This window comes from Rhincodon typus, chromosome 27 (genome assembly GCF_021869965.1).
Source record: "Rhincodon typus isolate 14 chromosome 27, sRhiTyp1.1, whole genome shotgun sequence".
Lineage (NCBI taxonomy): Eukaryota > Metazoa > Chordata > Chondrichthyes > Orectolobiformes > Rhincodontidae > Rhincodon > Rhincodon typus.
Genome location: NC_063358.1, coordinates 2,846,020 through 2,858,978, shown reverse-complemented (window position 1 = coordinate 2,858,978; position 12,959 = coordinate 2,846,020). Strand labels below are relative to the sequence as shown.

The 12,959-nt window shown below is 42.0% G+C and overlaps 1 protein-coding gene across 2 annotated transcripts in view; it reads left to right on the top strand.

Moving 5' to 3' along the window:
• Positions 1–12,959, top strand: part of LOC109910735 (interleukin-22 receptor subunit alpha-1-like) — a 17,922-nt gene extending 4,963 nt beyond the window's left edge. The window contains exons 3-7 of one of the 2 annotated variants that reach the window (XM_020509980.2): positions 2,923–3,101; positions 4,513–4,682; positions 4,785–4,935; positions 6,542–6,663; positions 8,768–12,959. In XM_020509980.2, the coding sequence (XP_020365569.1) occupies positions 2,923–3,101; positions 4,513–4,682; positions 4,785–4,935; positions 6,542–6,663; positions 8,768–9,877 (1,732 nt within the window). In that variant the 3' untranslated portion in view covers positions 9,878–12,959. The remainder of the gene's footprint in view (positions 1–2,922; positions 3,102–4,512; positions 4,683–4,784; positions 4,936–6,541; positions 6,664–8,767) is intronic. The other variant, XM_048613062.1, reaches the window with a different exon arrangement.

The following is a 12,959-nucleotide window of genomic DNA, read 5'->3' as shown; positions in this document are numbered from 1 at the left end:
AAGGGGATAGGTCAGTCCAGGGAGGACGGACAGGTCAAGGGGGCGGGATGAGGTTGGTCGGTAGGAGATGGAGGTGCGGCTTGAGGTGGGAGGAGGGGATAGGTGGGAGGAAGAACAGGTTAGGGAGGCAGGGACGAGTTGGACTGGTTTTGGGATGCGGTGGGGGGAGGGGAGATTTTGAAACTTGTGAAATCCACATTGATACCATTGGGCTGCAGGGTTCCCAAGCGGAATATGAGTTGCTGTTCCTGCAACCTTCGGGTGGCATCGTTGTGGCACTGCAGGAGGCCCAGGATGGACATGTCGTCTGAGGAATGGGAGGGGGAGTTGAAATGGTTCGCGACTGGGAGGTGCAGTTGTTTGTTGCGAACCGAGCGTAGGTGTTCTGCAAAGCGGTCCCCGAGTCTCCGCTTGGTTTCCCCGATGTAGAGGAAGCCACACCGGGTACAGCGGATGCAGTATACCACATTGGCAGATGTGCAGGTGAACATCTGCTTGATGTGGAAAGTCTTCTTGGGGCCTGGGATGGGGGTGAGGGAGGAGGTATGGGGGCAGGTGTAGCACTTCCTGCGGTTGCAGGGAAAAGTGCCGGGTGTGGTGGAGCTGGAGGGGAGTGTGGAGCGGACGAGGGAGTCACGGAGAGAGTTGTCCCTCCGGAAAGCAGATAAAGGTGGGGAGGGAAAGATGTCTTTGGTGGTGGGGTCGGATTGCAGATGGCGGAAGTGTCGGAGGATGATGCGTTGGATCCGGAGGTTGGTGGGGTGGTACGTGAGGACGAGGGGGATTCTTTTTTGGTTCTTATTGCGTGGACGGGGTGTGAGGGATGAGGTGCGGGAGATGTGGGAGACACGGTTGAGGGCGTTCTCGACCACCGAGGAGGGGAAGTTACGGTCCTTGAAAAACGAGGACAACTGAGATGTACGGGAGTGGAATGCCTCATCCTGGGAGCAGATGCGGCGGAGTCGAAGGAATTGGGAATAGGGGATAGCATTTTTGCAGGAAGGTGGGTGGGAGGAGGAGTATTCTAGGTTGCTGTGGGAGTCGGTGGGCTTGAAATGAATATCGGTTTCTAGGTGGTTGCCCGATATGGAGACAGAGAGGTCCAGGAAGGGGAGAGAGGTGTTAGAGATGGTCCAGGTAAACTTAAGGTTGGGGTGGAAGGTGTTAGTGAAGTGTATGAACTGTTCGAGCTCCTCGTGGGAGCACGAGGCGGCGCCGATACAGTCATCAATGTAACGGAGGAAGAGGTGGGGTTTAGGGCCAGTGTAGGTACGGAAGAGGGATTGTTCCACGTAACCTACAAAGAGGCAGGCGTAGCTTGGGCCCATGCGGGTACCCATGGCTACCCCCTTTGTCTGTAGGAAGTGGGAGGAATTGAAAGAGAAGTTGTTGAGTGTGAGGACGAGTTCGGCTAAGCGGATGAGGGTGCCAGTGGAGGGGGACTGGTCGGGCCTGCGGGACAGGAAGAAGCGGAGGGCCTTAAGGCCATCTGCATGGGAATGCAGGTGTAGAGGGACTGGACGTCCATGGTAAAGATGAGGTGTTGGGGACCGGGGAATTGGAAGTTCTGGAGGAGGTGGAGGGCGTGGGTGGTGTCATGGACATCGGTAGGGAGTTCCTGGACCAAGGGGGAGAAAATGGAGTCGAGATAGTTGGAGATCAGTTCGGTGGGGCAGGAGCAGGCGGAGACAATGGGTCGACCAGGGCATTCAGGTTTGTGGATTTTGGGAAGGAGATAGAAGCGGGCAGTCCTCCCTGGACTGACCTATCCCCTTCCTAACTCCCTACCTACACTCACCTTTCCTGGCCCCATCCCCGCCTCTTCGACCTGTTTGTTTCTTCTCCACCTATCCTCTCCTCTATCCCTCTTCTATCCGCCTCCCACTCTCTCCCTATTTATTTCAAAACCCCCTTCCCCTCCCCCTTTTCTGATGAAGGGTCTAGGCCCGAAACGTCAGCCTCTCTGCTCCTATGATGCTGCTTGGCCTGCTGTGTTCATCCAGCCTTGCACCTTGTTGTCTCTGACCACACTAATCCGATTTTCCAGCTTCTGGCCCATAGTCCTGGTGGTTATGGCAACACAAGTAAATATCAAAATACTACTTAAATGTTGAGTTTCGGACTCAACCACACTTTCAGGCAGTGAGTTCCAGACTCCCACTACCCTCTGGGTGAAAAAAAATCTCCTTAACTCTCCTCCTAACCTTCTTCCTCTTGTCTTAAATCTCTGCCCTTGGTTAATGACAACTGAAACGATAGAAAACATACCTTTCTATCTATGCACACCTATTAGGTCCTTTCTCAATCTTACTGCCCTAATGAAAACAACCCCAGCTGATTCAACCTTTCCTCATAACTCAGAGCCTCCAGCCCAGGCAGCATCCTGGTAAATCTCCTCTGTAACCTCTCTATTGCAATCGCAGCCTTTCTATCATATGGTGACTAGATCTGCATGCGGTACCCTAGTTATGGCCTAACCAGTGTTTTACATTGATCCAGCATAACCAGCACAACAAATTTAGGGATTTAAAAGACTGCTTTGAGCACAAAAATATGAAGGTTTCTCTGGCCTCACTGTAGAGTATATAGGGTTGATTTGGGTGGCTTAGGAAAGGAGTGACTACATTTATCAAATAATCTACAGAGCACAAGTTTCTCAGGTTGTTGGAATGAAGCAATAAATTGCAATTAGAGAAGCAGACTTGTCAGTGTTCAACTGTGACAATGTTGGGTGGATCAATATTTCAGAATTTTGTTTGAATATCTTTGGGGCTCCAGATTTACCATATTCACAATTTCACATTTGTTAATTTAGCATTACAGAAGTCAAACAGATTTGTGACATTTATTGGATTAAGCAGTTTTGAATTGAGGAGATTAGCCCACGTTTTTGCTTTCTAACACACTACATTTTGTTTGCAGCTATGGAGACAAAGTATGGAAAAATAAGCCTGAATGTCATCATATCACTGCCCAATATTGTGACTTAACAAATGAAATTGTGCAGGAGAATAACTGGTACTATGCAAGAGTGATGGCAGTATCAAAAAATATCAATTCAACGTGGTCCTTATCTGAAAGATTCTGTCCATTAGACAAGAGTGAGTATACAATCGTCATATAGAGATTAGTAGCTTGAATCTTCTTCAACAGCATTTCATTAATCAGTGCTGAAACAACAGTTGAAATAGACTGTAAAGAACACACAAAAGCTGGAAATTGTTGCTTAGCCATCAACCTGCTTCAGCCACCATTAATATTTGCTCTTACCATTGTACTAGCTTCATCAATATAGTGTCCTGTTGGATGGTTGTATGCAGCATATGACCACCCTTTCCATACCCTGACCACCCAGAATATCAAGGGCAGCAGATACATGGGAACACCACCCCTTACAAGTTCCCCTCCAAGCCAGTCACCATCCTGACTTGGAAATATATCACCGTTCCTTCGATGTCACTGGGTCAAAATCATGGAATTCACTTCCTAACAACACTGTGGTATGCCTGCACCAGGTAGACTGCAGTGGTTCAAGAAGGCAGCTTACCACTTTCTTCGGAATAAGTTAGGATGGACAATATATGGTGCAATTTCCAAACCCTGTGAATAAATATGGTAAATCTGGAGCCCCAAAGATATTCAAACAAAATTCTGAAATATTGATCCACCCAACATTGTCACAGTTGAACACTGACAGTCTGCTTCTCTAATTGCAATTTATTGCTTCATTCCAACAACCTGAGAAACTTGTGCTCTGTAGATTATTTGATAAATGTAGTCACTCCTTTCCTAAGCCAGTTTTAAGATACAAACATATGAACTTGGCTAGGCCACTCAGCTCTGCAAGCCTGCTCTGCTATTCAATAAGATCATGGCTAATCTGATTTTAACCTCAACCCTACAATCTCGCATATCCCAATATTCTTCCATCCCCTTGGTAATCAAGAATCTGTCCACTTGTGCCGTAAAAAAAATTGTTGATTATATTTTCAACCACTTTGTTTGATTTTTGAATGAGCTTAGTGAACGTCGATGTATTTTTACATATTCCCCCACCAGTTGTAAAATATCTATAAATAACTTGTTTTCACTGGTTAGTCTTAGATCTAATTCAGCTAGCCTTCAGAGTTGAAGTTAAATAGCCTGCTTATCTGTTTTGCCTCCTTAAAGACAAGGATTATCTTCCAGCTTAGTATTTTCCCTTACATTGTAGTAAGTTTTCTGCCCGTAATACAAAACCTACATTCCTGGTTTTCATCTCTGGAACCAAACAAAAATGTATTTTTGGAAATAACGTATTCCGATGCAAATGTGCCTTCATTATGGCATCTATGCAAGGAAGCATCCTATCATTTAATTAGTTTATTGGTTACAGTTTCACATGAATTCAAACATATCAATGGATGATTCATACTGTCACCTTTAAAATGAGCTCTTTCCACTTTTGGATACATATGCACTCTGCGTTTTAAATATTTTCTGTTCTGATATAAACTTCTCTGTCTTTCTCAGCTATTATTGGATCCCCAGCAGTGGAGTACACAGCAGGAGACCGATTTATTACTATTCAGGTACAGCCACCACAAGTGCCACCCAAAGGTGGAATACAACGCTCTATCAAGGACATTTTTACTGTCATTAAGTATCAAGTGCAGCTCAACCAATCACAAACAAATAAAATGGTAAAGTATGGTGCCATTTTAGTTAAACTTAAACAGCAATGTTAGGAGATCACATGTTGATAATCTGGGTGTGCATTTAAATGTCGTTTTATTATTTTTCAGGTATTTTATGCATTTAATGAAAGCAGATATTTCAAAATCGAATCTTTGGAGCCCAATACAAAATACTGTGCCAGTGTGCAACTTAGCTTAAGACAGGAAATCTTCTCAAGAAAAAGTCAACCGGCCAATTTTTGCATCCGAACTTTAAAAGGTGAGAATGTTTGTGGAAGGATTGTGTGAGTTACGCTTCAACTCCTGCCCACACAAAGCAACATTTTAAATGTACTGTCTGTGTGCAGGTGAGTTCCCAATCTGTTGCAGCTTGACAAAGAGGTAACAGGAGCCTTTTTGCTAAGGCCCTGATTCAAATAATTATTTTAATCAACCTGGTCAGAAATGTTCTGTCACAGATCTGGGGCAGGCGGGACTAAAATCCAGACCTTCTGATACACAAGACCGAAAATAAGTTCGTAAAGGAAACATACTTACAGGATTCCAATCCACCACCTTATCACAATTGAATCAGGATCTTGTTGGAGTTCTAAATAAGTCCCCAGTTTGCATAAGTTTCCTTCATTAGATGGGGCATCTCGTCTGCCTGTGTTTCATAGAATCCCTACAGTGTGGAAGCAGGCCATTTGGCCCATCGAGTCTACACCACTCCTCTGGAAAGCATCCACCCAGAATGACCCCACTACCCTATCCCTGTAACTCCGTATTTCCCATAGCCAATCCATCTAGCCTGCACATCCCTGGATACTACAGGCAATTTAGCATGGCCAATCCAACTAACCTGCACATCTTTGGACTGTGGGAGGAAACCAGAGCACCCGAAGTAAACCCACACAGACACGGGGAGAATGTGCAAACTCAGACAGTTGCCCGTGGGTGGAATCATACATTGGTCCCTGGCGCTGTAAGGCAGCAGTGCTAAGCACAGAGCCACCATTTAGAATCATAAATTGTGAAAAGGGATTTAGTGAGACAGCTTTTCATTGACTACATGCCCAATTCTAACATGAAACTGATACAACAAATGAATGTGTCAGTAGCAGCAACAATTTCTCCATTTTTCTGGATTCTGCAGTCCCTTTAGAGGAGTTGTTAAACACTTGAAAGAGATACGGTAGAGATAGGGATGAATTAAGTGATTAGAGGCCACTTTGATGAGCCTCTGTTTGTGGAGGGAACACACTATAAGACCACAAGAAATAAGATCAGGAGTAGGCCATTTGGCCCCTTGAGCCTGCTGCACCATTCAATAGAATCATGGCTGATCCAACATTCCTTACATCCACCTTCCTGCCCTTTCCCTGTAACCCTTGATTCCCTGACGGATCAAGCATAGAACATAGAACAGTACACCACAGTACAGGCCCTTTGGCCCACGATGTTGTGCTGACCTATTATCCTCCATGTGCCTATCTAAGAGTCGTTTAAAAGTCTCTAAGAATTTATTGATCTCAGCTTCAACCACACAATGGACCAAGATCTGTCCATTGCCAATTTATGTGCTTCAGTGGAGAATGGCTCTTAGCCTAGAAAACCTGAAAATGTGATTAAAAACTAAAATTGATTTAACAGGTAAGTGAAAGAAGCCAATTGTACTGTCTTAAAAAAAGCCGTAAATTCTAGATCCATGCAGATAAACTTTATAAACTGTCTAACAGATCAATTATATATCTCTTTCCAGAGCTGTGTGTACTTTTTGCTTTTCACTGAAGGAGCAAAGAATTGACTACATGAGTGGACACATTGAAATCACAAAATAGTTTCCTGTGGTACAGAAATTCATTAATTTTGTTTTACTTTTGCAGAAAGAACACTGACCATCATTCTGTTAGTGACGTTTGTGTCCTTTGGAATAATAATTACCGGAATATTTAGTTGTGTGATATACAGTTACACAAAGCACCAGAGGACATTGCCGCAGTCTTTGGTATGTTCAGTTTATATTTATCGAGAGCTGACCAGTGCTTTTGTACTCTGGAAGTAGGTGACATGATAACATGGGGAAGTAGAGGAGGCTATCAACTCCTCAGGCCTATTTCGCGGTTCAAAACGATTCTGCAGTGTTCAACAGCTAAGCATCATTTAACCAGCTTTGCCCCAGAGATAACTTCTTACTAAAACCTACCGTCCTCAGTAGTGTTGTTTCACTTGTCTTCACATTCACAGCCTCTCGGAAAGTGAGTTCTAAATTTCCACCATCCTTTGTATAAAAAATTATTTCCTGATTTCACTCGTGAATGGTCTCCTTCTAAGTTCAAAGTTTTTCTTTATCCATATGATTGGGTGTCTCTGGCTGGGCCGTCATTTTATGCTCATCCCTAGTTGCCCTTGAGAAGGTGGTGATGAGCTGCCTTTGTGAATTGCTATAGTCCTCAGGCTTCAGGGACACCTGCATTATGTCCGTCAGAGGATGTGGTTTCTATATATCTGTCCTATCAAAACTTTTTACTCCTTTAAACATCTCAATTAGATCACCCATCAACTCCTAATTTAGTTATATTTGAAAGAAGTGGCTTCTTGGACTCTGTCAGGAGCTGTTATTTCCACAGTCTTTTGAAATTCAGTGAAAGGATTTCCTACACCAAGATCACGAAGATCTGGATTAGGTGCAGGATTACATTCATAGTCCGTCATAAATTTTAATACTGTAAAGAGCCAGTAGATGTTCTTTTATAGAAGTATAAATGTTTTGAACCACGTCTCAGTTTCCAGACCATTTCAGGAGCTCTCCATAATTTTATCCCACTGAATACAAAACGAAAGAGGTTTTACTAAATAAGTACAATTAATACCAGAATGAGCACGTGAGCTATGACTCAAGGTTAAACTAATTACATTCTTTGAGCAATAGATGGCTGAATTCGAACAGCCAAATGAAACATTTGCCACCATTTTCCTTTCATAATCTGTCAGCTGTTGAATATCTCAGCAGCTAAATCTTGCTATTTTGGTGATCTTACAGAGTTGTGCACTGAGTATAGGTTGCCCATAAAGTTTTGATGATTGAAACTACAAAGTATTATCAGAAAGTGTGGGAGAAACTCAGCAGGTCTGGCAGCATTTGTGCAGAGAGAAACAGAATTAATGTTTCATGTATAATATGACTGTTCTTCAAAACTCTGAAGATACTGATCACCCTGCTCTCGGAAGGATATTAATAAACTGAAAGGGTGCAAAAAAGATTTGCAAGGATGTCACTGAAAATGGAAGCTTTGAGATATAAGGAGAGGCTGGATAAGCTGGAACGTTTCTCCCTGGAGTGTAGGAGGCTGATAGGTGACCTTATAGAGGTTTACAAAATCATGAGGGGCATGGATAGGGTAAATATCCGAGGTCTTTTCCCTGGGGTAGGGGAGTCCAAAACTAGAGGGCATATGTTGAAAGGGGAAAGGTATAAAAGGAACCTGAGGGGGCAACATTTTCACACAGTACGTGGTGCACGTGTAGAATGAGCTCCCAGAGGAAGTGATAGAGGCTGGTACATCTGGATGGGTACATGAGTAAGGAGGGTCTAGAGGGATATGGGCCAAATGCTGACAAATGGGACCACTTCAGTTTAGGAAATTTTGTTGGCTTGGATGAGTTGGGCCGAAGGGCCTGTTTCCATGCTGTATATCTGCATGACTCTATGACCTGCTGAGTTTCTGCAACATTCTTAGCTTCTACACAAAGTTCTCCCCTCCCACCCCCTTGCAGGCTGCAGTTTGCAGAATTAGTTGCTTGATTTTATTCTTGCTCCAATGTCAGAATTTAGACAATGGATGAGGCTAATCCATGCTCCTGCACTGAGAGCCACTTAATGTGCCAGCTATGCTGCTCCTTCTGTGCACCAAGAATAGGTGTCATGGGTTTGCAGCAGAGAATATTATAGAGCCAGAAGAAAGCATCGCTCTTCCACAAGACATAACTTTCTGCGGGAAATTTTCAGCATAATATTTCTTCCAAATATTTGCTTACTGACCTACATTTTTCTAAACTATTGCAGGATATCCAACTAACATTTAGTTCATTTGTATTTTTCTTAATTACAGAATTTAGATCGCATCCTCTCACAGAAGTGTGCCTTGTTGAAACAACCTCCACCAACACTACAGCTGGCCCCTAGTTATAAGAAAGAATCATTTAAATTTGAGCAACTTGTTCATCTGAATGAAATAAATCTGTTAAAGTATAACTCCAATAAAATGGAAGAAGTTATAAAAACAAAGCAGCACAGCTTGATAACACAGCCAAATTCCTATGCACCGCAAAGTCATGCCAGAATAATGCAGACAAACCTCCCAAGCTACACTGATTGTGAAATTCAAAGTAACTCTTCCTCCAAGACAACTGATGATGGATGTTTTGCATTGTACTGTCCCCAGGCTGCTGACAGGATGTCAAATGATACATGTTCCAGTCAGAATAGCTCACAGGCACTGACTCAAAATTATGCTACAATTATACATGTGACACCTCAGAGTTCAACCAAGATAAACACTGACCCAACAATATGCAGTGCGCAGAATGTGTCTGTAAATGCTTTACAGACAATGAATGAAGACATTGTTTATAAAAACAAGGGCCTAATATTCCAAAATGGCCAAGAATTAGAAATGCAGATATTAAAAGTAAAAGAGGAGAAGCCAGCACATTTGCCATCATTTGTCTCGTTGCTTCATGACAAACAACCATCATATCAAACTAAATGGAAGGAGATCCAGCAACTGGAAATGCCATTGTCACTTTCATTGAAAGATGAAAACCAAATCAACATGCCATTGTTCCAAAATGGGCAACCAATCAACAGCCAGTCATTTTTATCATTGTTAAACAACAATGTAGATGTTCTGTGTTTGCACTCTGACAGAATCGATGATCAACCAGTAAAGCCTTCCTTAACGGATGTGTTACAAACTGACCTGAAAGATGAACAAGTAACAAAGACTAACCCATTGAAGAATGACACATTCACTGGAGAGCTACTTGTCAATCCTGAATGGAATGCTGGATACAAACGGCAGCTTTTAACTTACCATTCATCAAAGAGGACAGGCCAACAAACAGATGCATCATTTTTACAAACATTGCAGACAAATGCTACGATGGAGGGTTGTAAATTTCTTGAAGACTGGGAAATACAAGTTCACATGGATGAATAGGTGCCCAAACAGGGAGTTCTGATCATGTATAAATACAGAAAATAGCAAAAATTCAGCTGATAGGGCAGTATCAGTGGAGGGACAAAAAGTTTAAGGGCCATGATCTTCCATCAGAATATATCTGCCTTATTTTGGTTTCATATGATCCAGTTAGACGTGCTGTCTAGAAATGAGCCTTATCAACTGTGTAAAGTGTACTTGGACCGATAGGATTTCTGCTGCTAACCAGAATGGGGAACTGACCCGTCATTCCCTGCCCCAATTCAGCCAACTCCAGATTGAAATTGCTGGAGACAAAGTAATATGCCTCCCATGGGTGAATCCTGTTTGCCCACCCCCTACCCCCTGATTGGGATTCCTTTGTTGGAACACTGTAATCAAATTACATTCTGCTGGAAACCATTCTTCTGGGCGTCCATTACCAGCCCAAGAATGTTTTCTTCCAGAGTCAACCCAGAGTTTGTATAAGGACAGTGGATGCTCTGGGCCTCAGGAATTTTATTCTTTCATGGGGTGTGGACCTTGCTGACAAGCCCAGCATCTGTGGCCTGATTACCCGATTACCCTTGAATTGAGTTGCGCGCTCAATCATTTCAGAGGGCCGTTTGAGTCAGCATCTTTATTGTGGGTCTGCAGTCACACGTAAACCGCACAGAGTAAGGATGGCAGATTTCTTTCCCTACAGGGCACCAGGAAACCAGATGGGCTTTTGTCACAATCCATGATCACTTTTTGTGACATGCTTTCAGTTCCAGGTATAATAACTGGATATGAATCATGCCCAGCCTTTGTGGTGGGATTTGAACCCATGGCTGCTGGATGACATGTCCAGTGAATTGGCACTCAGCTACCATCTCCCTCAAATGCAATGTGCAGTCCGATCATCCATATGCCTCAGCCTCAGGCTCCCTCTCTGCAATGAGTTAATATGAATAATTCGAAGTAAAATACTTCTCTCCTTTCATACTAACTTTGTAATAATGTGAAGGTCTTTGAATAAACTTTCTGATTGCTTTTAGAAATGTTTTCATCATCATTTATCATCTGTTATCACATTTATGGAAGATGTTGTGTAATGTACATTTATTTTTTTGTCTGGAACACTTCATTTTTTGAAGGAGTTTTGTGCACCTGTTTGGCATCATTCCTGTTACTATGTCTTAAATTGACATTCAATTTGTGAGGTCTGTAAAGACTTGCAATACCACAAACATCTCTAGTGGGACTAGTCAGTTTTCCGTGTGAAGAAGCATGACTTATGAATGATCAAACAAACCTTATCATTGACCTCTAATAACTTACAGGAGGGGTGTTTCAGAGCTTTCATACTCTACATCAGTCTGAAATGCAGGCTCAGGGAGACCCAGGAAATTTTAGAATCCATATTCATACTCATGTGTCTCTATTTCTAGTTTCTGATTTTAGCATAGATTCTGATATTTTTCTGATTTATCCATCAATGGGGCAATTGCTAATGATAACCTTTTCCAAAGCTCCAGATGCAAAAAATCCAAACAAAGAACAAACCAGACAATAAGATGTGTATAAATGGAAATGAATTGGCTGTGTTTCAAGAGCCAGATTGCTGAGGCATTTCATCTTTGTATAATTGTCACCTCCCAATTCAAATTAAAGGTGTTAGGAGAATAGTAAATAAGTACAGGGAAGAATGCATTTCCTTCATAGTACATGAGGGAAACGTCCCATCCTGTACTGTGTAATTTTTCATGTTTTAAAAGACACAGGGTAAAATTCAAAGTGAGTGAATGACTTGTTGGGACAGATTACCTTCTCAATTTTCCTGACATTCATTGCCTTTGACATTCAGGCCCACCCTCAGACTAATTGAGATTTTAAGTACAAGAGCAGGCCATTTGTTGCAACATGCCTGTGGTGACCAAACTTACTTATGAAATATCGTATAATGCAAACATGCAAATTGTTTTGCTGCAGCCAGATTCATACATGAGCAAAATGTTCCACAGCATTAACAATATTAATGTAAAGTAACCATCTCTTTAATATTGTCAGGTCATAGGAATCCATAATTCATATTGCCACCTATTTCTATTACTACCAGTCTTGTAACAAGCATACTTTGTGGTATTGCATGTTACCATCTGCATAAATTCAAAAGAAAAGTAGAAAACTTCAAATGTTGGAAACCTGAATTTAAGACAAATACTGGATATTTTCAGCAGGCCTGGCAGTGTCTGGAGAAGGGATTAAACAGGGTGAACTTTTGGGTTGATGATCTTCCATCATTTTCTAAAGTTCTGAAGTTGAGGAAGGGTCACTGCACCCAAAATGTTAACCCTGATTTCTTTCCCCAGATGCTGCAAGATCTGCTGAGTCTTTCCAGCAATTTTAGGTATTGTTCTTTAATTTTCCATTTATATTAAAGCTCAAAGCACCTTGCCTTACCTTCTTTTCTATGAATAAGTTAATGGCTTCAGAATTAGAAACAGAAAGTGTTGGAGGAATTCAGCAGGTCGGGCAGCATCTGTGGAGAGAAAAACCGAGTTAATATTTCAAATCCGGTATGACTTCTTCCGAAGATGTGCAGTTCTGAAGAAGAATCATTGCAGACTTGAAACGTTAACTCTGTTTCTTGCTCCACAGATGCTGCCAGATCTGCTGAGTTTCTGCAATACTTTCTGTTCTGATTTAAAATTTCCAGCACCTGCAGTACTTTGGGCTTGAAAATTGTACTTTTTTTTAAGTATACTTTGTATTTAGCAAACTCTGACATGGATAAATGTAATTTTGTGATGAAAGCTTTTAGAAAATATCAGATGAGTTGAAATTTATTTCTCCAGATTGAAGAAAAACACTCTCCAGATTATGCCTGTTCTCAAAAATGTAATCAAACAGAAGATTTTGAAAATACTGAGCATGTCTTGGGGCATCTGTAGAGAGAGAATCAGTTTTCAGGCCAGTGATGTCTTTATCAGAATGACAACACAAACATGCCTGAGCCTAAACATGGCTGAAATTATTCATTTTTCCATTGTGCTGCCGATAAGATGTCATTCTTTTTAAGTTTAAAGCATTACAATAAAGGAAGAAACATTGTATCAAA